General features: G+C 31.7%; 1 protein-coding gene across 2 annotated transcripts; it reads right to left on the bottom strand.

Annotated features, from left to right (window-relative positions):
- LOC148616666 (QRFP-like peptide receptor) lies at positions 1 to 26,992 on the bottom strand. 2 transcript variants are annotated; one of them, XM_088583872.1, is made up of 3 exons: positions 26,899 to 26,992; positions 6,671 to 7,464; positions 1 to 1,824 (listed from the first exon to the last, which is right to left on the bottom strand). In XM_088583872.1, the coding sequence occupies exons 2-3, from the start codon at positions 7,106 to 7,108 to the stop codon at positions 1,765 to 1,767; spliced, it is 498 nt and encodes a 165-aa protein (XP_088439998.1). In that variant the 5' UTR covers positions 7,109 to 7,464; positions 26,899 to 26,992; the 3' UTR covers positions 1 to 1,764. The 2 variants fall into 2 exon arrangements, with proteins under 2 accessions (XP_088439998.1, XP_088439997.1); XM_088583871.1 differs by lacking the exon at positions 1 to 1,824 and having other exon boundaries at positions 5,818 to 7,464.
- Between the last annotated feature and the right edge of the window lie 963 nt (positions 26,993 to 27,955).

Consider the following 27,955-nt stretch of genomic DNA (forward strand, 5'->3'; position numbering starts at 1 on the left):
CATCTACTCCGTTATTGTTTCTACATATAAAGAATAAAGCATTCTTTTAGAGAAAATCGCAAGACTTCTATATTGTGAATTTCGAAGCATTTTGCGAGTTAATTGTATGTTGTGTTGTTTTGTTGTTTCATTTTTTGTTAGTCCATAAATTAAAGAAAGGCGGTTTATGAAACTAGTTTGACTCCACCGCATGCATCATGCAAATCAAATAAATTTTGAAATGCCATACAAGCAAAAATAATAGTTTATGACTCTTGTGAAATTACAGATCTTTGCTCATAGGACGTATTTTTTTGTATAGCAGTCCAGATCGTCTTACAATATCAAATAAGTGTTTTCAAAATTTTAATATTTCCATTGACATTTTGCTTACGTTATTCAATAGGGAGCGTACAAGAAAGATTATTATACTGTTATCTCAATACTTGTATTATCGTTTTCTGAATATAAAGATAATGATATATGTTTCCAGATAAAGACATATAATTTTGTACCTTAAATCTAGGCTCTCGTAAGATTATTATACAAGTAACTTGTTTGTTTTCGTTTTTTTTTATAATTAAGTTACGTTTTCCATTTACCGGATAAACTACCAGTAATTTTCTTGAGCCTTGTATATTTGTATATTCGATGCTGTCAATGTATAATAATTCTAATTAATGAGCAAACATAACATGAATAGATGCCATGGAGTATCTTTGTGCCTGTTACACAAATCCTCGCTAGAGATGTATTCGTAAATACGGACGATCTATATTCACGTATTTAGAATTACATGAAGTCTTTCCAGAACTCAAAGTCAAAAAACATTGAACTCATATTGACCTTGTCACCGTCCTTCTTTAGTCTTTACTGTATGAACCCTGTCAAATGCTTCAATAAAAACCTATAATATTTGCCTGTCAATTTCACATAAACGATTACTCAAAGTTCTTTGATATAAATAAGACAAGGGAAAAAAAGTGTTCTGACGTAAACCATACCATTAACAAGATATCTTTTCAACGATGATAACGTTTCAATAGCTTTTATGAATACGATGTTTATTTTTCTCTTTACATAAAGAAGCCATATGTAAAGTTTCTTCTACTGAATGATGATAATATTCACAACAACATCGATACGTACGATTGTATTCTTCATTTCTTCTTAAATGTTCTAATAATATGCCGACACTCCTGAAATAAGTCTTGAGGACACGACCTTTATAAGAACAAATCAAAACTCAGATGTCCAACGTCGTGGACGAAATGAATAACACAGAGAAAAAAGACAAGAAATAATGTAAAGATTTTTAGGAACTAAAAATAACTCACTCAGAAATGTAAATATTTCTGAATCGAGTAAGTATTATTCAAACTTACTAGTAGAATGTATGTCATAATAGTTTTAAAATTATCGTTGTAGTCGTCAAAATGTATTGAGCATGCATGGCAAACTTGCATGTCGGAGTTATTGAAACACCGTTGATACAGGCACAAGAAAAGAGGATCGTAAAAAAAAAGGTTTTGCAGTGTACCGCAAACTAAATAAGCCGTCTCAATTCGAGACAGAAAATATCACTGTGAGTCTGATAGGGCGACCTCTTTCCCCTATGCCAAGACAGTTAAAAGACAGTTGATTCTGATAATATTCTTAACGTCCATGGTTACTTAAACCAAAATTCTAGGAATTAATGAAATAAAAAAAGAATTTTCTCAGTTCTGTTGCTCTTGGTGTTTATGTTAAGTTGACAAAAACGCTTGTTTGTCGGTGACGACACAGTCAAATTGTCATTATGTTGTCTTTGGAAATTGCCGATATTTCTAGTGTCACTGCAGAAGCCTGAAAAACAAAATAATCATCAGTAAGAATAATAATAAAACGATTAAGTTAACAATGAAAAGACCTAACTTGACCGTCTTCCTCTCAATATTGATACGTGCCATTTTCATGGCAATGGACGTTATAAGGAAAGTTTGTGCAAGAAAAAGTTATACTGATTGACTTCATTGGATCTAATGTGTTGTTTGAACGTTACAGCAAGGAGACAATGAAAAGAACCGAGAACATGGCAATCGTAAAACGGGAACGAAGACTTAATCACAAAAGTGGCCCACATTAACTAAAAATGTACTCACAAATACTAATGAATAAATGAATAACATGTACTGAAAACTTTCCAGGTGTACAAGTAGGGACATCATGATCAATTCTGATCTTACTTTGTAGATGCGTTCATGATGTTGACTGTTATTTGAAGTGATGTCGTAAGTATTGTAACGGATATAAAAAATTCATTTTAAATGCCGGTATTGCAACCTACAATAGGGCAAAACCAAAAGCATGACATAACAATTTTCCAACCAATATATACGCACTACCTGATATACAAATACGATACACCCACGATTTTTAACTTAGAAAAAACAAGATTATTATCCTCTGTGCACCATTAACCATTTGTTATGGCGTTTATAAGCGATATCGAATTTCACAAACAGTACTTCGTTGCAATAACCTCATCGGAAATTTCATAACTACGTCGGAAACGATGCTAAAATGTTTAAAGTAATCAATGCAATTCTTGAACCGTGTTTTTTTTTTTTTTTTGACAGACGGTCGGCATTCCAATGGGAATAAATATTACTCCTCTACTCGCTGACCTATTCCTTTACTCTTACGAGGATGACGTTATAGCTGATTTCTCCAAAAGAAGGAAAATCGTTTAGCCAGTTCCTTTGATCTCAATTAACGCTATAAAGATGACGTTTTGTCTTAAAATACTTATAGATTCTTGGATTTAATACATCGCATTCAACCTCAAAGAACTTGAAATAAAGGACACCACAGATACTATAAAGTCAACCTTATTTCTTAGCTTTTTCTTAGAGATCGATGTAAATGGAAAACTCATGACCAAAATATATAACGCGGTGACTTCGCATTCCGTATCGCCAATTTTCCTTTCATCTGTGACAACATCATTACATCACATGCGGTAATTATGCAAGAGCTTCCTGATAATATACAGACATTTTGTACCGTGTCAGACCTACAAAATAGTCTTCTGGAACACGTTTATATTGCTACACGATTTACAAAGTCATCAATACAAAATGTTATGACCGTGATCATAAACTTACACATCGTTATGGTGTATTCATTTCAGTACGAGAAACGATTTCTGCACTGTGTCCTAGCTGTCCTTTCCTCTTTCGTCTTCCCGGGACTTGATATTTGATGAGCAACTCGGCGGGTGTTTCTAGAAAAGCATTACCCTACTCTCATTTTTTTCTAGTAGAGTCAGAGTTGGTCATTGGCTTTGGTTTCTTTGTACTTTTCATGTTCTTTGCTGCATGTATCTATTCCCCCTGTCTAGTAATCCTTGGATTGCATTATTTTCAATACCATTCGAATCCTGATTATTTTCAGTTCTCCTTCGATCAAAGTCTATCAAAATGACGACGTCACAAATAGTGATAAATTTTAAATTAAAAAAATAAAGATTGTAACGCTGGGGTCAGGTGTTAATTGTGTCACAGGCAACCTGATTGCATGTAAATATAGGTTAAATTATTTCTCCGATCAAGATGGTATATTAAAAACTTTCAACGAGCATGTTTTTTCTTAAGTGAAAAAAATAAATTTAATCATGAATAGGCATAAGGAGAATCGCTTTCTCCCATGAAATCTGTAGAAACCTGGTAAAATGTGAAATAGCGAGAGAACTCCCGCAAAAATTCAATTAACATCCGGTAGTTAAAAAGTGACGTGCACTTTTAATCAACGGTTTAGAACAGGAAAATTCCTTTTATACACGTTCTCATTCCATAACAACAAGCTATGCCTTACTGCGTACTGTATTTTTCTTAAAGATTTTGAAAACCTAGACGTATGACCTTCGAATTCTTTGGCTGAGAATGGTTTCAAGGTATTAAGGCAATCTCGGTTTTATTTCACGGTTATTAAATTAAACGTTAATTTATATAAACGAATACATCGCTTACAAACTTTAACTGTTCCATTTCCTCTCAGTAAACACTATGTAGATATAATATTTACCACGTCATTTATCTGTAATGTTTAATGCATGTACTCACATGGAACGAAGTAGGCCTTGTGTGAAGATTTGTAGTGATTTTTTGCATTATCTTGCTAACATGTTTATCTAACGGAAACAACAACTCTCAAATTATCTTATAATCTTGACAAGTGTAATTGCAAGATAACTACTTCGTAAATGATCCACACAATAAATAACTGTCTGCTCAAGATATGGAACTATCTAAGGCAAATAAATTCAAATTTACCAACAGAAAAGTACGTCATTAGCACTTGGGATTTGTTTTAACATGAAAACTATCAACATCCACTTTTCCAATTCAGTTGAGCAATCCGTCTGGATACTTATGAAAAAAATTCCAATTAAACTTCTGTGATAACTTGAATGGTTTCAAGGTGTTTCAGCTGTGTTTTTTAAATCATTTTGGAGGATGGTGCTAGCTAAAAATGTCAATAAAAAAGCAAACTAACAACCACATTTATAATGAACTTACTCATTGATGTTTTAGATAAAAAGTTTTTACTATAGCCTGTACATGAATGAGATTCAGAGATTTATTCGATGTAATAAAAAGCGTAATTTCAAACCCTTGATATTGTTATTGCTCTTTAATTCTCGTATCACGATGTAAGCTTTAAAATAAAATTTCTTTAATGTATTAACGTGTTCATGGGTGATCTTGCTATCTCAGACTCTAAAGGAAATAACGATGTACGAATGCAAACGGTTTTTCTGATAAACGTTAGTTCATTTAGAATTAGTTGTTTATTTTTAAGTGAAAAGCACCTATGTATAAAATAATTTATAAAAAAAGCTGAACGTAATATTGATCAGTGCATTAAATAAAACACACATTAAACGGTTCCAATACATTTGAAGTGCATACCAAGATTGGTGAAAAAGAAATCATAGTTGACAAATTGGTTGGAATGAACTGCAATTTTTTTTCATTTCATAATCCAAAATTCTGTTTGAAGTATGCTATCCCAGTGGACGTTACGCACGATATTGTACATGTTCGCAAATAAATATAACGAGAATGTACAGAATATAGTAAACATGCCAAGAGACGACCACCACCTCTCGGATGAAAAAGAATGAACAGTATCTTTAAAGAAAATGCATTCGTACATCAACATGAATGTGTATAACCTTCTGCCTGTTTTATCATTTTTAAAGAAATAATACAAGAATGTTTATCATTATTCAATATCTCTTTAATACAAACCGAAAAAAAATAGTATATATCAAAGATAATGTACCTCTCTTGGGTCAAATATTTAAAGAGCTAGTTGTATTCACTGACAAAAAATACATACATGTACGACTAAGGGAAGAGAATGATTTGATTACATTACACCATCCCCAACGAGGATTTAACCTCAGACTGCACAGTAAAAGGCCAATGACGAACCGATTCTGCTAAACAATAAACGTTAAGACATTTCAAGTAACTGGCTATTTAAATCTCACTAACCACTGCAGCACAGGTATACCATTCTGTCACATAAAGAAATGGAACTAAAGTTTATCCAGGTTTATTGGATATATTAAACCGGAAAGTCAAGACAAAATGACAAGGAATGAATACGAAGAAAGATAGGAACAAAGCACAACTTACCGAATCCGAGTAAGAACACAGAAACAATATCAGTCAAATAAATGATATGGTGGATTTTACTAGAAAAACTAACTTACAACGTGGATCAGGTGTACTGGTAGGAAAAAAAAGAAATTCATATTTAGAATAAGAATCACTTTGTAAATTTCAATTTGACATTCTAAAAATAGTTTATTAGAAGTAACAATGATAACAATATAAAAAACATTAAAAACAACAGCTAAAATAACATTATCATTTCAATGAATATGGCCATGGTGGTCACGCGATACAGCGGTTTCTAAGCTATCCATCGGGCTGTCCTCGCTTGATTTAAATCTTATAGTTAATAGCGCATTAGCACCTGCCCGTAAATGCCGCTTACAACAGAGTTTAAGGAATGCTTTTCGAAATCCATTGCTCATAAAGCAATAACAAACAGGATTTACAACAGAATTCGATAGTCCAAGAACTTGTAAGAAAGGGTATATATACGTCGAAACGTACCCAGTTGTTGTGTCGCTTATGTTCATATCAATCCAAATATTTACGATATAATATGGTAGCCAACATATGCAAAAGATGCTGACCACTGCGATGAGCATTTTAACGGTACGTCGGCGTTGTCTTAGAATTCTCTCCGCTTGGTAATTGTTTCCCCTCGATGACTCAACGAAAACTTTTCCTTCGTCTCCCCACAATGTTATGCCGATTCTGGTATATGCAAATATCATTACAATCAAGGGAAAGCAAAATAGTAATACAAAAATAAAAACATTGTACAATTGTTTAAACTGTAAACTTGTCCAACCTTCATTACATGAACGTTTCTTAAAAGATAAGATATCCGTTTCCTGCACATGGTTAACTACTAGCAGTGGAATAAATGCAGAAAAAGACAATACCCATACAGAAGCCAGCATAAAATATATTTTTCTTTTTGAAAATATAATTTTGGCTTTAAGTGGACGATGAATGGCAAAGTACCTGTTTATACCAATAAATAATAGACTAAGAGCACTTACTGCAACAGCAGTTCCTTGTAGAAATGGTGCAAGTTTGCACATAATAGTTCCAAAAACATATTCTTCGTAGATATAATCGCCAAGTGTAATCGGTATACAAATTAGCACCACAAGAAGATCACCGGCTGTTAAATTGACAAGAAAAACGTTGGTAAGCGTTCTCATATGTTTATACTGAGCAACAACAGCTATCACAAAAATATTCCCTGCTATTCCAAGTATAAAAGCAACCAAGTACATCACTAACAATGATATTGTCATAGCACCCCATCGTTTTGTTTCGCTTTCTATGTTTCCAACAAGTCCTGGGAATTCCCTAAGTACGGCTTGTATATCGAAATTACCATTAAATTCATATTGTGAATAATTATCACCATAAAAATCAAACAAATTTTCGGTAGTTGTGTTATTAGCCGAGAGGACCGTAACATCCACCATTCTCTTGTGTTTCTCTGATTTTCTAAAGTTTCACCAACCACTGCTTGATCGATACGCAGTCATTCTTCTTATGTCCGATGATAGCTTTGCAATCTAGATAACACATAATCAGAGCAGAGGCTGATATAGGCACGATTAATCCTTAAACGACAGTGCGTAATCAAAATTTCCTTCGTCATAATCTTTTTCGACTTTAATTGAATTATCGTCAAATTGCATTCTTACTTTATATTAAGACAATACTAGTTCCATCGAGTTAAGTTTGCTTCCGTGACGTCCAATCTTTTGAAATATTTAAAGCGTTAATTGACACGCAGGTTTACGCTCCTGATTGTGATGAGTCAAATTTTGCTATTCTAAAAAGATAAAATATATGCTCATTAAACGAATAGATGAATAATAAACACTTTCAAAATTGTAGGCCGAATAATGTTAAAGCCATTTGTAATTTTTGAAGCAGATTATTAAATGTTATCTGCTGTTAACTGTCTGGCCATGCCAAATACTGTAACCAAATTAACACTAATTGTTTCCTCAAATCATTCAAAGTAAACAATCAACAACTATACAGAACAATAAAGCTGCAATCCAATGTGATGAAATTAAACAAAAGTAGTCGTACATTTTGGTTATTGCTTTCTGTAATTGCATCACATGGTTAATCATAGAAGACAAATCTACTTTAACTACGTAACCATATACTAAAAGCTAGACCAAACAAGCAGAGGACTAAGGACGAAAAGACTTCATTGGACCTTTAAAATTTGGGTCTCTAATTTGAATTTCGTTCATCAAGTTTATTTGTTAATTTAGTATCAGCCAATGTGTCATATTTTTTTGTGCATTGTGTGTTTTTGATGTTTTTTTTTTATATTTAAAGTAATGACGTGGCTTGGGCAACTTGGTAAGTAAAACGAATATCATTATTTGTGCCGGATAACCTAATTTGGTCATGATCCCATGACAAGTATTTTGGTTCAGTATGAGCTGTCAATAATAGTTTAGTTATCTGTTTATATGTTTGCTTTCGTTTGTCTACTGATATTGTTTCTCGTTTAGTGTCTTAATGTAGTTTTTGATTTTTATTCCAAACATGATTGCTCTTCACAGCACTTGGATAAAACCGGGGTTACCAGAAGATCGTATATCTATCACGAACTTAATGAACAGTCTTTGTACGAATAATGCAATTCTGTAAAATGTTTTTTTACCCCATAAAATGGCTACACATTTTGATTTTTGTTGTTGATATGCTTCATAGTTCTATATTACGAAATTTATAATTATTCATTCCAATCTATCTGTTTTAAGAAGATAATTTGCATTGAAAATCCAATAGTTTCTATCGTATTTTAGTGCCATTTATTGAGTTATTTCCCTTCATTTTGAATTCTTCAGTACATTCTTTATAATTTATATCTCTGATGGTAACTAGGAAAAGCTACATGGATTTTTCTGTTTATTTAAGCATTTCCAACAATATGTAAAAAATAAAACAATGCAGGCTTTAAAGCCGTGACTCACATTTTGCATAATTTTTATCTGGAGTGCTACTAAATACTTACGAAACTAAAAAAGCTATTCATTTGTAATAAGAAAAAGACAAAGACTATATTTTTTCCAGGAGTAGCCGGCGGTAGACCCAATTTACTTTACAAAAGGAATTACTCTTATAAAACAGACAATAAACAGCTGATTTTTACAGCACATTCTTTGTTTATCTACAGTTAGGGAACATTTTGATTTTTCGGATATTGGCGGGAGTTAAATCTGATTTATCTACGGGATTTTTCGAAGACAACCGGAAAGAAATATTCAGATTAGTTGTTGCTAGGCGATGAAGTCGGCCATGACAGAAACAAGTTTACAATGGAAATCGCCGTAAGGAATTTTAAGAAGGTGGAGTGGCAGATTTAACTGACCAAAGTCGATGTCAACCCCAAAAAGTCTTTGTTCGATGCATTAATTTGAAATGTTTATCGTCCATAAAGCGAAAGAATTTTTATCAAAATTTAGGCAGGTGACCCAGAGTATAGTGTTGACGACCATCTCTCCCTTCGTTCAGTAAAACAATTTATATCAGTAAGTGTATACAACATAAATATGCCTACGGTGCCAAAACATTCCGGAAATAACGTTTGCAGTGTAAACAATTATCAAAAAAGATAACAATTAAAAACTCTTAAGCATCACTTCTCTGGTTTGATTAAATCGGATTTAGTGAACAAACGTGAACATTTTATTTGTTTTTTATTTTTTATAAAACTGCACTTTTAATCAGTATTTTGACAATGGTTTTAATTAAAATGGATTTGGTAATTCAGAGTCGCAACCGCGATTGTTAAATGGTATAAAAAGAATGGTTGTTATATTTTGTTTAGTCTGTGGAAATATTGACTCATTTATGGTGCACACTAAGTAACTCGCGTAGCGACACGCTTTCAAGCATGCCACACAGGCATTGACGTTATTTCAAAAAGACTGAAGCAAAAGAGAAATTGTTCCTGAAATGAATTTATTTTTTTAATTCAAAATAAAACAAAGTGCGAAAAACAAAGTTTTACGACGTCACAATAACATGATATAACTGAAATCACGTCTATGAGATGACAAGCGAAAAGAACAATCATCCAATCAGAAGACTTTCCATTAAAAATTGAATTATTTGCAAATACAGCTTTGACCCAAATCGCATTTCCAAAATTTCAAGAAACGTGAACCCAATATTTTCTTCATTTGCGAACATCAAAAGTGAGAAAATAATGATAAAACCTTCTAATATTTAAAGATTAAAAGATTATTCGAAATAACCAGATTTGCGGCAATTTTCACTTACATGTATAAGTCGCAAAATGTTTTATAAATAAGAAGTAAACTAGCCCAAACAAGGTCATTGAGTATAGCCTGTTAGAAAATAAGAAAACAAAATTATAATTTAATTTCACATGAATGACAGTCAAACTATTGACAATTGATTTGTGATCAAAACTTTATTTTGTGGAGGATTATTTGAATAAGGGACTGCGGACCAATCGATGTTAATAACGTCATAGTACAAAACAAGGTTATACAAAATAACCTGTCTTGCCGAAAGAAAATCAACTAATCAGAAAGCTTATTACAAATCAAATTAAATTATTGTGAAATGTATTAGATGTTTGAGCAATCCTAAGATACCACACTGAGTTCATTGATGAAACGCGAATGACTGTCTTTAAATCTAAGTGCTTATTATATTAGCCGACGCATTACCGGGATAGGTAAAGGAAACCATATCATAGTTTATAATTGGACATCTTCAATAGTAATATCCTTAAGGCTGTCTACAAAAATAGAATAAAATCAATGACAAATACTTCATCATCTACGAAACGATACGCGCTGTATTCATTCATAAAAACTGTGCATGTTCAGACATGAATTTTAGTAAGACAAAAAAATTTCTGTATCGGGAGTGTTTTGTACTCAGCGATTTTAAACTGGAATGCTTACAACGTACATTATTTTATTTGATACTACCAACTACTATTTCGATGTTCTCAAACAAGCAACCCCCTCGTTAGAGAGAGTAAAAAGTATACTTGATTGTCTAAGGTAACTTTTTATTTGAATACTACAATTTAAATTTTACAAACTAAAATTGCAAAAAGAAACGAATCCTTGAACTCAATATAACCAAGTTTATTACATTCTCTTAAATAATTCTTATGTGCAACCCATAACATATGACAAGAACTAACAGTTTTGATATTGAAACTATCAAGTTGATAAGCTTAGATATTCAACATGACCCGTGTAGTATTTAAAAGTATTATTTAAATCATTATCAGGTAGCAATTAGACAAATAAAGATCTGATGGTCGCAAATTGAATTTACCTGCGAAATATCAAATGTTTGTAATCATGCAAACCTACAAAGACCCTAATATTTAGATTAAGCACCATCATATCCGCGCTAATGTTATTTTGGGCCAATATATATTATTTTATTTCGATTTCGGGACCCCATCGTAAAACATGCATTCGAATAACATTTGTGTCCAAAAAGAACTTATACAAGCTCCTCTAGATTTTTAATATTCCCAATATATTTCAAAATATGACTGACTGATATTCACGCAAAGTAAAATGACAAAAAGTATTGGCTTGACTTACTAAATAAATCAATACAAAATTAACAATAAAAGTAACCATGGACAATCATGCTTTTCAAAGAACTCTAACACAGATTTCCCTGTTCGAGATCATCGAACTCATATCCGAGTTCAATATAGGCGTGTTTTGGTTCTTTTCTTTTCTTAATACCCTTTAATCAGAACATCTGACGAAAATCGTTACTATTGAGATATGAAATAACGGGGCGTCAATTCATCTTCCTGGAATGACTAACGTTACATTTGACTAGAGTATGCATAAGCCCAGGTCATGTTATCATGGGTTTCTCTTTTTTTCATGGACAAATATTACCGGGAAATGCTCTATATACATGTAACCAAAACCAAGAAATTTATGTAATGGAGATACACTTAAATGGTGTAAATTCTTAAAAAGAAAAGTTGAAAAGTTGCTGATACGACAAGACCAGTCATTTTTTTTTTTTAGTTTCCGTTTTTTGTTTATTACCAGTGAAAAGCTAAAAGATTTGTCTCCATTTTTTTTTAATTTAGAAAAAAAACAAGCCTAAAGTAATGTATTTATGCATATGTGGTCATTAAACGTAACTTCGTATTATACAAAATAAAATACTTGTAATACATTTTGATGCATGATTGCATGAAAGTGTCAGTCTCTGTTTATGGATTAGACAATGAGTGTGTAAAACATGTTAAAAAATAACCCACCATTTAGACATATGTTCCATAAGAACCAAGAAAGAAAGACAAGGTTACTAATTTCATTTTGTTAATATAAGTTTAAATTTCAATAATGCTCTCACAAACCTCAATTTTCATTCATATATATATATATATATATATATATATATATATATCGGCATACAAATATCAAAGCGTCAGCATTGGGATGGTATTTTATTTTAATGATGATAAGAGGTTATGTTACTCCCTGAAACACGTGTACGGCATATCGAGATTTGGAATTTATATATGACCGCTTTTTTTTAATTCAAAGATTAACTACCGGGTCTAAATATTATATATTGGAAGTTTGACCTATTTAAATCAGGACAGAAGGCGTTTCAATTCATTATTAATAGCGATTTTCTATGCTATATTAAAACATATCGTATTAACTGATGAACGTGGATCAATAACACCATATGCCTTATGAAAAATATGAACCCATCAACAAAACAAATTATTGAGTTTAACACAAGATCAGTAGAACAGGTTCTTGCGGAAGGCTAAAGAAATCACATGAATAAATTGCTCAAGACAAGACTGGAGAAAATTAAAACGTGAAAATGAAAGCAAGTCACGCATGAGTGAGGCAATAACAGGAAATGTTTGTGTGCATTTATTCCCAGGAAACATGGCATGCTTGACATATTTTCGGAATTGATTGGATTATGCTCGTTTATAAACCCCTCTCTCCAATAAAACAAGTCTGTTCAATTTTGATTGAACAATTAAAATTCTATAATAAATTGTATGCATTTTTTACATTTTATTTTGAACACTTTAGACATTTCCAATCTTACATTTATATTCCTTTTTTTTTCTTTTTATTTGTGGTTTCTAAGCATCTATTCAATGATCGCTTATGTCTTAATTATATTATTTGGTTTATGAAATAGACTGTTATATGTACCTTTTTAACTGCTCCCCTCCAATAAAAAAACTACTAATAAGAATTAGCATTCGGATAAAATGGTATTTCGTCGATAAATTTACTGAGCCGTGTTAGGGGCTTCATACATCCTTACAATGATTTTACAATTTCGAAATTAATAGAAGTCATTTCATTTCACATGCAAAGTAAATGAATATGAATAACTTGCTACTAACATGTAACTCATATCTACAAAATTATGTTAACCCCCCAATAAAAAAGACGCATAACCGAGGTTAAACAATCACAAGAATTTCAAAAAGCAAAGCTTTATAGTTACGTCTGAGTCTGATTTAACCATGTCGACATTAGAAGAACTAACAATTCATTTTCAAGGAATATAGATAATTGTTTGTGTTAAAGAATAATAATGCATCTATATTTTTATAAGAGTTTGAAATAACCTTTACAAATTCCAAATTTCATCTTCATAACTGCAATTAATAATGTCTGCAGATGTTCTATAATATTTTCTGAACATTGTGCAACAAAACCATTTTGATAGATAAGGCAGTGCAGTGGTAATTGCTAAACGATGTTTTAAACTAATAATCTGCACATTTCTATCTGTTCATTGTATTTGCATTTTAATGTTCAACACTTCGAACATTTGATGATTAAACAAACGAAAATCGCATGGCTTATTAAGTATAAATTGTCCATTAATATAATGATAACGACCAAATGCTAGATTTAATTGCCGATTGTGAATAAGATTGCAAGAATAAATTTCAAACGTTTACATAAACCATAACTACCTTTTGATTAATGATACCAATATACATTCATATAGATTATTACATCGCATATATACATATTGGATCCCTTATTAAACCATAGGTTTTTATATCTGTCCAAGAACCACCATGCTCACATTGATTTATGCTCAATGACTGTTTCCAGATGAGATATCAAAATATTTTGACATAAATGGAACAAAGTAAAAATAAATCTGGTAAAAAAGTATGAAAATTGTTGTATGTGTTTCAAATGAACACTGTCTCAGATAGTTCTACTAAATATTTGATCTGCTGTCATATGGCAATTGATAAATATATGTCTTTGATAGTGAAATACCAAGATGTACCATCGTTATCACATAAAGACGATGTCCACTGTCAATGTTTTATATGCAAATACTTTATCTTCATATACGTATGGTATACGTTTAAAATAACTCATATTTAAAACCCGTCTACGCTGTTAATAACAATAAGAATAAGATACAATTTATATCAGCCGTATGTCTGATTAAAAAAATAATAGTTTGAGCTGACATTTTCTGTAATTGTGAGACTAAAAGTCATTCACTATCCTGGGCAACGATAACAATCTCTTCAAGCTGGTAAAACAAAAAGAAAAGTGATATCAAATGATAAAAGGAAAATTATCGGTTGCTCTAATTAGTTTGCTATATTTGAAGGCAAAAATGATGTATTTACAACAAACCGTAAGTGTTCCGAGGCTAAATGAACATATGTTTAGGATCGGTATGGAAAACAATGTTTTTTTTTGTAATATACAACTGCAGTTTAATATATGATTTTTGCAAAACAATATGTCTATTTATTTAATAAAATAATATTTAAACTCCAAGTTTTTTTCTTCTTCATCTCTAGATATATATTTGTTTATGAGATTGATATGATGGTCCGAAATAATATGAAAAACATACGTACTTATCATATGATTTGAAGACACACACAACTATATTCCACATATTTTGTGCATATTTGTTCATGGTGAGCAAAAACTACAATCGTAATGTGACGTTACATAAAAAACTAAAGCACTAGACCATATAAATTCCCCCCAAATAAATGAGTGACATCAATTGCTACTAAAGGGTAAGCATGTCGTTTCCTCCAGCGGCACCCATCATATTGCAAGTGAGTATAATCCGGTAATATTCAATAATAATACAGCTTCCTGACACGGGATACAAGACGACTTGTCAAAAATAATTTAATTTAGGGCGAAATAATTCAACGAGCGTGTTATAAAAATACATCATACTCTTTAGATTAGGGGAATTTTTCAATGAAGATTTGACACATAAATAACAAATTGCTCTTGTGAAAGGTTGAGTAATGCTGACTCTAGGAGTACTAATAATACAATGGTAAAAGGTAAAAGAAATATAACTCAAAATTTTTAAATGTGTCTCGTGGTAATATCAGTAGAGATTTTGTATCTACCATATCGTCATATGTATGTAGTAGCATGTACCAATAGGAAATGAACTCTGTTGTGTTAAAATGTAAATGTAAAATTTACAACTTGCGATATAAACAAACAATTGCCAGAATCAGTCATGTACTATATTATATATACACTATTTCAAAGTTAATTACTTTATCATAGAGGTATTAACCATACACAGTGGGTTCCACCCATTAAAATTGCAAAACACTTTCGTTGCCAATATAATTTATTCTCATGTTGTACAAAACGTATTTTGAGTTTTTGGAACAATAAGGCAAATTAGGATCGCGGGTATGTTAAGGAATTTTCTTGTACATCTTGTTGACGTCTGATCAGGCGCACAAAACGTGACGTTTTAAGTTGGGAGAATTATTTCCGGAAGTAACCAAAATCTTTGTAAATAACACGTAAGAATAGTTTAGTAAACGATTGAATAAACCCTCATCTTTATGAAGAAACACAACATAATAGAACTGACAGCAGCATTTTTTGTATCGATTTTGACGTCACAGAGAAGCTTGAAACGTCAGAGCACCTGTAGTAAACAAATAAGACGTTATGGTTCCATTTACCGAGACGTTATACTTCAATCATCAATAAATTCTGAAGTCATATATGTTACCAGCACAACAATGATCCAAGTCTGGGTAAGTTGTATCTTAAAATCTCTTTGTTTGGGTATATGATGGTTGTAACTATATGCGGGACCGCCAGACCGGGGTTCATTCATTACTGACCTACTCACATACATCGAGCAACTGTCATCAGAGTTTCAAACATCTTCATCTGCCGAAATGTGTATTGAAATGATAAATATATTAACCCGATCGCAAATTTGTAAATTGATACTAGTAACTGTCTGTTTATATCATCTTCTTTTAATAGTTTTAATCAAATTGTAAAGTTCTTCTTTTAAACAAACACTATATAAACAGAAATGTAAATTATTGTTTTTTTTCAATGATATATTCAATGATATGTCGAATTGTTGTATTATGTGTAAAGAATTATATAATTCATTTCTACACATGTGGCCGTATACGTGGCTTTTTTAAATGACTAACCAGTAATTTAATTGAATGAAAGAAATGCTAATTTGAATTTTACTGTCTTTATTTAAAGAGATATTCCCCAACTCCAAGCTGTTTCAAAACCATGGATAGCGGGTTAACTTTTCTTATGGTTGATAGTTCTATAACTTTGGTGATGGAATATCGGGTATAGAATATTATCGAACTTCAACAGTCTTCAACTGAGACTGACAAGAAACTTGACTTATTAATTGTGAATAAATATTCCCTGGAAGTGAATAAATATTCCCTGGAAGTGAATAAATATCCCCTGGAAGTGAATAAATATTCCCTGGAACTTAGATGTAGGATTCAATTTTGATTTCAAAAACTGTTTGCAAAGTTAACAGAAGGAAGCATTTACTTGCCATAACTCATGTGTACATTATACATGTACATTGAAATTTGATGTATTAGTGAAATACAAGAAGTTATGTCTTCAATGGAAAGTTCATTTGACGAAAGGTTTTGTGCCAAATTGTGTTTTAACTGTATTCCAATGACTGGATGGGGGTATTAATTGAATCATATCCTATAGGACAGGTACAGTGATCAATGTGATTAACATAAGTTTCTGTAATTGTGCTAACACTTAATATTGTTCTGTATGTATACATAATTATTTTGAAAATAAAATGTTAAAAAATTTATATCAAAAATATTTTGCAGGGAATTTTGTTTGCAGTGCATGTTCAAAATGTGTTCCTCCATATCTTTTCTTTTGCAATCGTAATCGGAACAAACTTTTAAAGTTGAAAACTCAGAAAATTTGAAGCATGACCATTCCTGTAAATCATACATGTATGTGTTAACTATGAACTATAAAACAGATCTTTAAGTATGTTCATAGCCATATCATATAAGAGAAAATCGTTGAATTATTGCATGAGTTTACATGTACATGTATCAACACTTAGCCCTAGCATATTCAAACAGATATACATATAAAGCTGAATAAAGTTAATTATGTACACCCTTAAAGTAACTGTTATATACATGTATTCCTTGAATAATGATACTTCATTCGCTACTATGGTGAGGTGTATTTGTATATGTGTGTGTGTGTGGTGGTGGTGGTGGGGGGGGGGCTATGAGAGAATCACTATCATTTAAGTATTTTATTTATGTATGGAGCAAAAACACCACAATGTTGTTTATTCTTATTTGGTAAATTGTTCATCAACTTAAAGTATCTGATGATACCTCATATTCCTTATAAAACAAATACTTTAGAGAGTTCAAATTGTACATATACACTCATGCAATGTCTTTTAACAATATTACATTTACACCAAATACTAAGCCGCTACATACTAAGTTATTTAAAAAAAAACTTTCTATATTCATTTATGTAGATTTCGGAGATTGACAAATTTCTAATGTAAGTGTAGTAGTGTCGAATTTTACCCATATATGATGCTATATGTGTATTTATATTGTATTGTAAAATTCTTATATTGTTGTATTTGATAAATTAATAAAAATAAAGCATTAGTAAAGCCTTATTTGAAATAGACTATATTGAAAAGTATACGTAATTATTGATCTTTGGTTTTGATTGGTTTTTGGAAATTCCGTCATCATTTGGAGCAGTTTTTGGTTTTGAGTATGGAGTAGTGCTCGGGGTCGATGTGATTGATACAAGTTGCATTCTACAATTCTAGCATGTTTTTATTTTCATGGACTGATGAACAGTTAATACCCATTACAGACATAATGATAACTATTTGCTGAGATGTTTTAACTAAACTGAGTGTCTGGTACATTCGAGCATAAAATAGCTCTTTCTACAAGTGAACTATGTTATATATATGCTGTATAAAAATAGGAACCTTGACGGTTACCTTTATCAACCGACCCTGTTACATAAAGAAATATTGCCACGAAATTGTTGGATATGGAATATTTTCTACGATACCATACAAAAAGGGGGGAGAGTAACCATGTTTTGTTCAGCAGAAAAAGGAAACATGTTTAACACAGTTATTAACTTTTCTGCAAGTTATATTATAAATAACTACAATATTCAATGAAAAATGTTTTTATTTTTCAAAAAATAAGAAACTTAAAGCGTAGTCTGCTATCGCAACTAAATCGGTTGTTCACACGTATCCGTCACATGTCAACGTGACTGAGGTCGCCAGTGCGTTTGTTTCAATGTCGCCGCTATGTGAAAAAAATATATGGTTTAGAAAATTCAAAAGTGCAGTGGCATGCGCTATGTCGATTTTCCTGATTTATACTTCATTTGAAAGAGCATAATTCATTTTACCAGAAAACTACTGCGGGAAGATCTGTTAGGTAAAAAAAAATAACTGTAATTGTATTTGTAGGATCTTCACTGAAGATTTGAAAAAGAGAAATCAAGGGAACCAGGATTCGAAAGGTAATACAAAGTATGTATTGAAAGGAAAACAACCACACAGGAAAAATAGAAAAAAGCATAACAAAAATAACACGTACAAAAGCACAAAAACAAATGAACAACACAGACTCCATAAAAATCTTGAGGCATGGATCAGATGCCCCGGTAGAGTAAGTGCCCTTTCATTTGGTAGTCACCAAGTTTCCCTTACAATATCATAGTTGGAGTAGGCCAAAAGGACAAAAATATGATACGGAGAACAAAGGTTTATCGTGGTGGAGATGTATATACAATTAACGATCCACGGGTTCATGATGACGTCTATAAAACGTCTACCGAAAAGGACACGATAAATGCCGGAATCATAAGACTCAGAATTATGTCCCGCTACCATAAATATGTCTAATTCCACATAATTCCATATTGCTTCTTCTATTCATGTCTTGGAAATCACGAAATATCTTGCATCCTGTTATGACACGGTCACCCTCACAAATATGTCCGATTTACAAATATCTTATTAAACCGTTCTTTTTATGAACTTGTTGAAGCTTAGAACAGACCACGCTATTTCATTGACATCTTCCCCATATACATGTGTATGTGTGTAATCAGGACGCATAATTCATATTCAACATTCAGCATGTGTTCAAAAGCATAAACCTACCAGAGAACAAACATTCAGAATAGTAAATAGATAACAGAAGCGATTAAACTTTCAAAAGTTTGTCTAGAAAAATTTCAGTTTGACCCTAAAACCTAGGTTATTTTGTATGTGTATGTCTGGCCCGTTGGAATCGTCCTAGCATCAGAGTTTCCATTATCAAACTTTGTCTTCGTAAAACTGGTACACCTTATTCAACGGCGCTCGCTTATTTACTAGTGGATATCCGTGAATGCTTTTAGAATTCATAATTATAATAAATATTTTGCATGTTTGCTAACAGGTTGGTTAATGCCCTTAGAAACGCTGTTCAGGACTGGTTAATAGATGAATTAGGTTGCCCTCTTTCATCTTTATAAGTTATCGCTATAGTGCAGAGATATCTAATTAACCGTGATCTCGTGATAACTTAGTCTTAATACAATAAATATTCCCTCTTTCAAAAAACATATATATAAACAACTGCACAATCAAACATACTGGTTCTTGTTGGGTATAATTCGTGTTAGACTAATCCTCACACCTGACAACTTAATGACAGGGAATGGGTATTCCAATCGCGCGGTCCTGATTAATTATGCGAAATCGTCTCGAACTGTAGTCTCTCCCACCAGTTTTGACATCCAACGTTGTTTGTTTGTAGCTTAATTATTACTGCAACGAATCTACGTTTGTGGGCACAGTCACAGAAGTTCGTGATTGTATGACGAGTCATCGGACAGGTTTGGGAAATCGGACATGTTTGTGACACTGAACACGTTTGTGATTCCCACACATTTACATCAAACCTCATACAAAAATGCACGTGTATTATAATTTGATAATATTGATAATGAAATAGAAATCCTGATAAGTTTAAATGGCTCTCAAGGGAAGAGTTTTGTATTGACTTTCAAATTAAGTATTTTTATACAAAGCCATTTAGCCTTTTAAAGTACAAACTTTATATAACTATACTTGATACCATTTTCATCTAGAAATGAAGGTATGATCTATAATCAAAATTTTACAATTTTTTTCTGATCAAAAGAATTGATTATGAAAGATGACCCATTTCTGTGCCATGAGGTTAAGAGTTCTATTTCTGTGTGAAAGTGTATAGATCGTCTGGATCAATCACTTCATGAGCTATTCATATCGTTTTTACAATATCAGTTTCTGTTTATAATGAAGTCGTGTGTTGTTATCTCAAGAACATGGAAAGGATTTTCATCATCGTATATGTTTTTCTTACAATTTATTGTAAAATTTAAGATAAGTTATTAACAATATTTATAATGAACACATTTTTTTGGTTCAACAAACCAATGTTACCACTTTAACAGCATTTGTATACAAAAAGATAAGGATAATCCCGATAGCAAGCTTTATAAAAAAGCAACAAAAAAACAAATAAAAATAGATTGAATCATCTTTAAAGGTAACGTCATAAATAAAACATGTAAACTTTCCAGAATTTCAAAATATTTAACATTCCATTCATGGCATTCCTATCAGATCCTATATTAGAGTAATAAAGGAAACCAAGGTTATAACGGTAATCAAGGAGTAATCAAGGGAACCAAGGTTATAGCGGTAATCAAAGAGTAATCAAGGGAACCAAGGTAATCAAAAGAATGTAATCCAAGGACAACGACCAGACATGGAAAACAGGCATACACAACAAAGAACATAAAGTAACTAAAATTATACATACAAATTAATAAAAGCAAATGAGCAACTCGGACTCCACTAAAAACTCGGAGCATGGACCAGGTGTACCGGTTGAGTAAGCGTCATCTGCTTTTCTAGAAACACGATATTAAAAAATGAATATATTCCAAAGATAACGACAAGACAAGGAAAAAAGAAACACACAACAAAGGACATTTAATAATCAAAAAGAAACATGCACAGGGGATAACGTACAAGTCACCCAATGCTGAAATTTATTTTTCCGCCACCATACCGACATTTCCTTGAAACAACCATATTATTTATCACAAAAAGGTCTTTTTAACACATGCGGAAGTGGTTTATAGTAGCGTACTTTATCATAGGAGACATATCCTACCCCATGAAAGTCATGACATCTCTCTATATATCAGGTCTGAAAATGAAATCTTATATGGATATTAATAGGATCATCCATAAACGGAAGACACTAATATTGTATATGCCCGAATTAAATTCTTAAACTGCAAAATATAAAAGCAAATGCGAATTTGTAAATATACAAATTTAAGCAGTTGTTTTAGTCTGCTTATATACTTGATTTATCTCTTTCTGAAATTGCACAAAACGAGTTTCATCAATATGACAGAAAAAAAAAGGAAAGAAAAAAAAACTTGCGCATGCACATATTTTAGAGAGATATAAACTGAAATGTAATTCAGGATACAAGTTTAGGTTATTTGCGAATAAATTGATGTATGCAAATATAATGATAAAACTGAGGTAACACCACACCTGAATGGAAAGTATAATTTACAGCGAAACACGTTATAACTACAATCATATTTTGTAAAGTTGTAAGGGTCCATCAGTCTTTTTACGACGTCAAAATAGTACGGGCTAATATTGGATAAATAACAATAGTTAATAAAACTTTCCGTCAAAACAAAACAAAAAGTCTTCAAAATATTTTAGAACTTCACGTTAACAACACTTGATTTCCTTGGACAACATTCTCCTGGATATGTAATTGAAAACAAAAAGGCCAGCGTTATACCGTTTTATCCTGGTCATTACCATTTGCGCACTTAAAAGAAACCTTATAAAAATCTAAAGAACTGGCAAACGACTTTATCTAAAAAAGAATAAAGATCAAGCAGATTTTCTTTCTTTTTTTTTCTTTTTTTTTCTTGATGCTATTGAATGTGTACAGCTATTATTTTAGAAATACATGAACTGCGTTGAATAGATTACAGATCGATGAAAAGGTTTGCATATTTGATGTTGCAAATTACTGATGTTGTAGAGTAAAATACAGTTGTCATGAGTATTATAGACACTGATGGTGTATAGTAAGAGTCTGTATTCTCATTCCTTTAAATTAAACAGCAGAATAAAGACACACAAAATAATCAGACAAGTAAAACATACGAGTTGAGATTACAAATCGGCCACTTATTATACAGTGAAGATTAAAAACACATACCTTATTATATTTGTTTTACTAAACGTTAAGAACTATTAGCAAAGATTAAATTTCAATTAAATTTAAAACACTTGTTTTTCGCTAAACTATAACGAGAATAGGTATTGTGTATATATCAAAGAGACAATTACCCTACCGGGATGAAAATGTCTGCCCAAAGCCATCCATTGGACTTCAATAAAAGACGAGGAAAACCTCATACCACAGAGCAGGCTGTAGCACTACGATAGACCTCTGATAAATAGAAGAAGTTGTATTTATCATGTTTGAACATGAATGACATATTGCTGACTTTTGTAGATATTGAATCGTTATCGGTATATTTTCAATCATTGTTAAGCATTCCTGTCGGCATATCACACATATTTTGATGGTGCTTACATCTTGAAGGAGAACGACATTTTAGTTATTAACTGCATATTAGTGACTTTGTTTTTCAACTGAATTTTATGTAGTTGACAGGTTTTGCTATTGATAACTACATAACGTCTTTGTACTTAAGTTTGAGCTGGAAAAAACATTCAACGTTTATATTAATAGTTGAGATATCATATTGATAAAAACATTTCCCTTAATGTCCTCCCCTGTTTAATGTTCATTTTGTTACGTTAAATGTAAAAGAAGATTTCATAATAACGATAAGACACTGACTGTATCCCATAAAATGAACGGTAAATGCAGGTATTGGCATATTTGCCAATAACACTGCTATCATCTTCCGATCTAATGTATTTCTTTTTTATCTAAGGTTTGGTTTTGAAAGTGCTTTGTCGTTTAACGAATACAATGCTGTTAGAATCTTGCATAATATAGTTTAAAATTAATTACAATAGTTTTTTTGTATACGAGTATAAAGTAATAGGTTACAGAAGAATTAAAAGCAAGGCAAACAATGTCGAATGTACTAAAACAAGTAATCTAAAGCTCATGAGACCCTTTAAAGCGTACATGTGTTAATTTGGATTTTTTACATGTACATATAAATAGAGAAAAGGAAATATTTCACAGAAACTCATAACTAATACCGTTAGTCTTAAGGCAAGGATTTATTCTAACCCCAAAAATATAGTCAATTAGCATCATACAGGATACATTACAACAGGTAATCATATCGAGTATAACATTTGGGGGTTTTGATGCAAAACGTTAACAAAATTTATTTAGGTTTCTTTAGGTGAGTGTTGCAAATATGTAAGCATATTTGGCAGAATATTTTTGCGTTTTAAATAGACAGCTAAGAACGCCAAAATAAGCATACCACAAAACATACCCGCTATACGGTATTTTATATAAGTAAACTAGCGGACATAAATATGAAATCAAAGGATACCCCCGCATCAGTGCACTTGTAGTTTTCTTCTGCGTTATACAGCAAAGTTTTGGTTACCTTTTGGATTTTTTCTGACATGTGTCTGTCTGTCTGTCCGTCCCAGAATTTGACAAAACAAGAATGTATCACTTTTTGTTCTTGATAGACAAAATAGTTGACTCATCCTGGCAGAAAACACTATGTGCAGAAACCTGCTTCCTTATATTTAAATCTTGATAGTTTAACAAATGTCTTCATGATATCATCAAACAAATATTCCGATAAACTCTGATATGCATTTTAATGTGTGTTCTTCTGTAATTTTTAAAGATTTTAGTGTCCCATTACAACTATATCAAGGTCAATATTCTTTTGAATATATATTTAAACATTAGAAGCATTCATGATAAAATGTAAAAATATTCACAATGTAATAGAATATGTTGGTTTATTAGCACATAACAATGGGATTACTGAGATAGTTTCACCCATCAAAAAATGTTGTTATCATATGCTATTTTTATAGGCGTATATGAAATTATGTAGCCTTAGCAGCTATTCTATTTAAGTTAAAACTAATATAGGGTTTTTAAGAATAGTATATGCATATCATATTTGTTAAAACTTTGAATATTCCCATTCAAATGAATGATAATAGTGTTGTTTGAATCTAGATCCTTAGATTACAAATATAGACTTAACTAATAGACTACAAAAATAAACCAATTATATAGATGTCGCAATATATATGCTATATAACTGTTTCAAGAAGTAACCTCTTATCAGCAGTATTTGAGCCAAATACTCGGGAAGTACAAGATTTAAAAAAACAAGTTGTTTCCAAGGAGTACTAAAACCAAATATGTCGAAAAAGAAAGTATTCTAAACATCGAATTACCACAGATTGAGGATTTTTTGTAAAAGAAGCAGTGTCGAGAAGTCTATTATTCTTCCTGCCAGATTTTGAGAAATTGTAGTTTCTAATGGCAGATATTGTCAACGTCCACAGGCACAGAGTGAGAAAACATGGGATAAACCAACCCCCATTACAGAAGACTTGTATGGACATGTGGAAGACCTACAGAAGACGGCCAGATTTGTTTAGGAGACTGGCATTTAAGTGTAATGGCGAACGACAAGAAGAAGTCAACGTCCTGTAGAAATAGTGTACTCTACATGAAAGGGGAGTTGATTCATGTTTTGGTTTGTCGAAATATTTTTTAAATTGATAAAGATAGCTATAGTTCAAACTGATTTGCAATATAATGTCATTAATTTCAATGATTTCGATATATTGTTTACAGCCATTGATACTGTTGGTAAAAATTAAAATTTATATTATATTTATTAACTACAATCTATATATTGATTTGCCATTGCCCTTAACGACACACGAATGATGATTGCATCAGTTTGGTCATCTTTTGTTTCAAATATCACTTGATTGATCGATTAGTCAGTTTTGTTGAGTTGCAACAAAAGTGCATTTATTGACTTACAGCATGTTTATAGAAGTTAGGCCAAATAAATTCAAAGCACGAGATGATGATTCTTTTAAATCGATAAAACCTATATGCTTTGATAAAAAGTACAACCGTACTAGATACAATTTTGACAAATATGTTTGTGCAATAGTATGTAACAATAACCTTCTACTTCTGTGATTAGAATTCTTTAGAATTTTCATTATAGATGTATAATATATAGGTCATTCATGTTTCAATTGTAAACAAGGTTGTAAAAGTTCTCAATTCTATTGCTGCAAGTTCGTAAAAAAATGTTTTATTTCCTATGTTCAACTGTTAGGGCTAACATTATAATGCAAGAGTAATCAAGGGAACCAAGGTTATAACGGTAATCAAAAGAATGTTATCCAGGGACAAAATCAGACATGGAAAACAGACATACACAACAAAAAACATAAAGTAACTAGATCACACATACAAAGTAACAAAACCAAATGAGCAACTCGGATTCCACTAAAACCTGGGAGCATGACCAGGTGCATCCGAAGGGTAAGCGTACTCTAGAATCTTTTCTAGAAACACCCACCGAATCGCTCATAAAAAGTCAAGTCCGGGGTAGTCGACAGAGGAAAGGAAAACTATGACACGTTAAACAAATAAGTTTTCATAACGAAGATGGCTACACCGTAACAATCCTTGAGTTCATGATGACGACCATAAAACTTCTGTAGGGATGACTTCAATCTTGCATGAACATTACCCTGTTCCAGAAGCCTATTTGTTAGAATTCTAGCGCGATACAAAAAGTCCACATAGTTTCGGCAAGATATGACATAACGTAGTTGTGATATGAACACTCCATACGCAGATGCTGAAGGAATGTTGCCGCAGATGATAGGAAACAAAAGTCATCACGTTTGTCGCAAAGTTTGGTCAATAGTTTTCCTTTACCGTCGATTTCTAAGTGTAGGTCAAGATATGAGGCTGACTTCATAATATTGTTACCTTATTGCACCTTTATGGAATGGATTTTTAGAAGCTCCTTTTTTTGTTTAAAATCAATAGTTCATTACGTATAACATAACATTAGTTCATGTTTGTATATGTACATTATGTTCTGAAAATGTTTTTTTAATTTTATTTACAATTGATATTCCAATTTAGCTCTGAATCATTCAGACCGTTGCATTTTTTTTTCTATTTGATTATTATCTAACCATCATTCAAGAAAAAATGTAGTGCATTTAAATGTTAAAAGCGTTTGAAAGTTAATTTCATAATTGATTTTAAAACTTTTCTCAGACATATTTCGTGATTAGAGGTTTACGATCCTCTTTAAAGGGATACAAGTCGAGCTTCCATCATAAGTTATAGTTTGAAACGTAGAATATTACACTATGAAACAAACCAAAAATATATGTTTACAATGACACTGGCAGAAAGTTGCAGTACCTTTTTTTACTTTCCATTTTTGACTGTTGTCTAGGTTATCAGTTCGGTAATGTTCTTAATTCCCTTCAGACATGAGTGATGATCAACACAAAACGCAATGTGATTCGCCAGATGTTTCATGAAATAGAAACTTCGATTAAAAAACAAATCTTTTTTGAGAGCATACTTAGTATAGATCAATATTAGACGGTAAAATAGAAATGATAATCGCTTGAGTAAGTTTATGCTGCAATAAATAAAATAGCATTTGGTCTTGTACTTATAATCAACATTTATAGTATTTGTGTTTTATAAGAAACGTAGGAAAACATACAGTAAAAATCAGCTTACCTTTCATATATATACTTATATGACGTCCTTTTATTCTTTTCTGTGTCAATGAAAAATATAAATACGCTGTTTTTATAAAAGCCTAGGCGTGTATCTTGCAACATATTGAGATGAAGATGTGATTTCAAGTCAATATGATATATTGAAATTGCGATTTCTTTTACAATGATAAAAATGAAAACAATTGTATTTTTAGTACATTGATTAAGTCATTGTTGATAACACCGTATTGAGATATTAAGTAGCATTCTTAATAAACATTCAATGGTGTTATTCTAAAAGATGCAAGAAGAGTAAGGCCTGGATTTGTGGTAGTAACTACCTGTCTGTTAAGCATGTCAGAGACTTGTCTGTCTAACTACCAGCACGAAAAAATCCCTTGTTATAAATTTAGAAAAATAAACGGACCGATTGAATGCACATAACCAGATTTCCAGCATTAATTTATTGTGAAATTAAGCATTTATTTTTTTTCAATGACATTACTTTTGTGGATAGCTCATGTATAGTTCGTTTGATGGTATCGTCATCTCTCGCAAATCATATACATTATTTTACCGTCAATAATCTATTTATCTTGAATAAAACGTCATGACGCAGAGGCAATAGGAACTGCAACAAGGGCATCAATCAGCCTGATGTTCTTAATAGAGAAATAATTTACTAATGTTTTTCTATAAATTATTGGCGACATTTCGTTTCTGTGTAAATGAGGAATTCATTATTTACGTCTGGTAAAGCTTTTATCAATAGTGTCCCTTAGCCCGACCAAATGGACTGAAATAAATGAAATGAGACTATGCAGAACTCCGACTATTTCGGAAATAAGATAACTTTAATGCTCTGTGTTGTACTACAATAAAATATATTTATCTCTTTTATTTTAGGAACAAAATCTCATGTATAAAAAATCATGTTCTAAAGAAGGTAAATACATGAAAAACATCAATACATTTGTAAGATTGAATTATCATGCATAGGCAGAAAATAAACATAAAAGTACTATAACAGAGATGTATATTTAATAAAGATCCAATCCCGACAGCCAGTCTATATC

Source organism: Perna viridis, chromosome 5 (genome assembly GCF_037379345.1).
Source record: "Perna viridis isolate PV_CMFRI_1.1 ecotype Kerala chromosome 5, ASM3737934v1, whole genome shotgun sequence".
Taxonomy (NCBI): domain Eukaryota; kingdom Metazoa; phylum Mollusca; class Bivalvia; order Mytilida; family Mytilidae; genus Perna; species Perna viridis.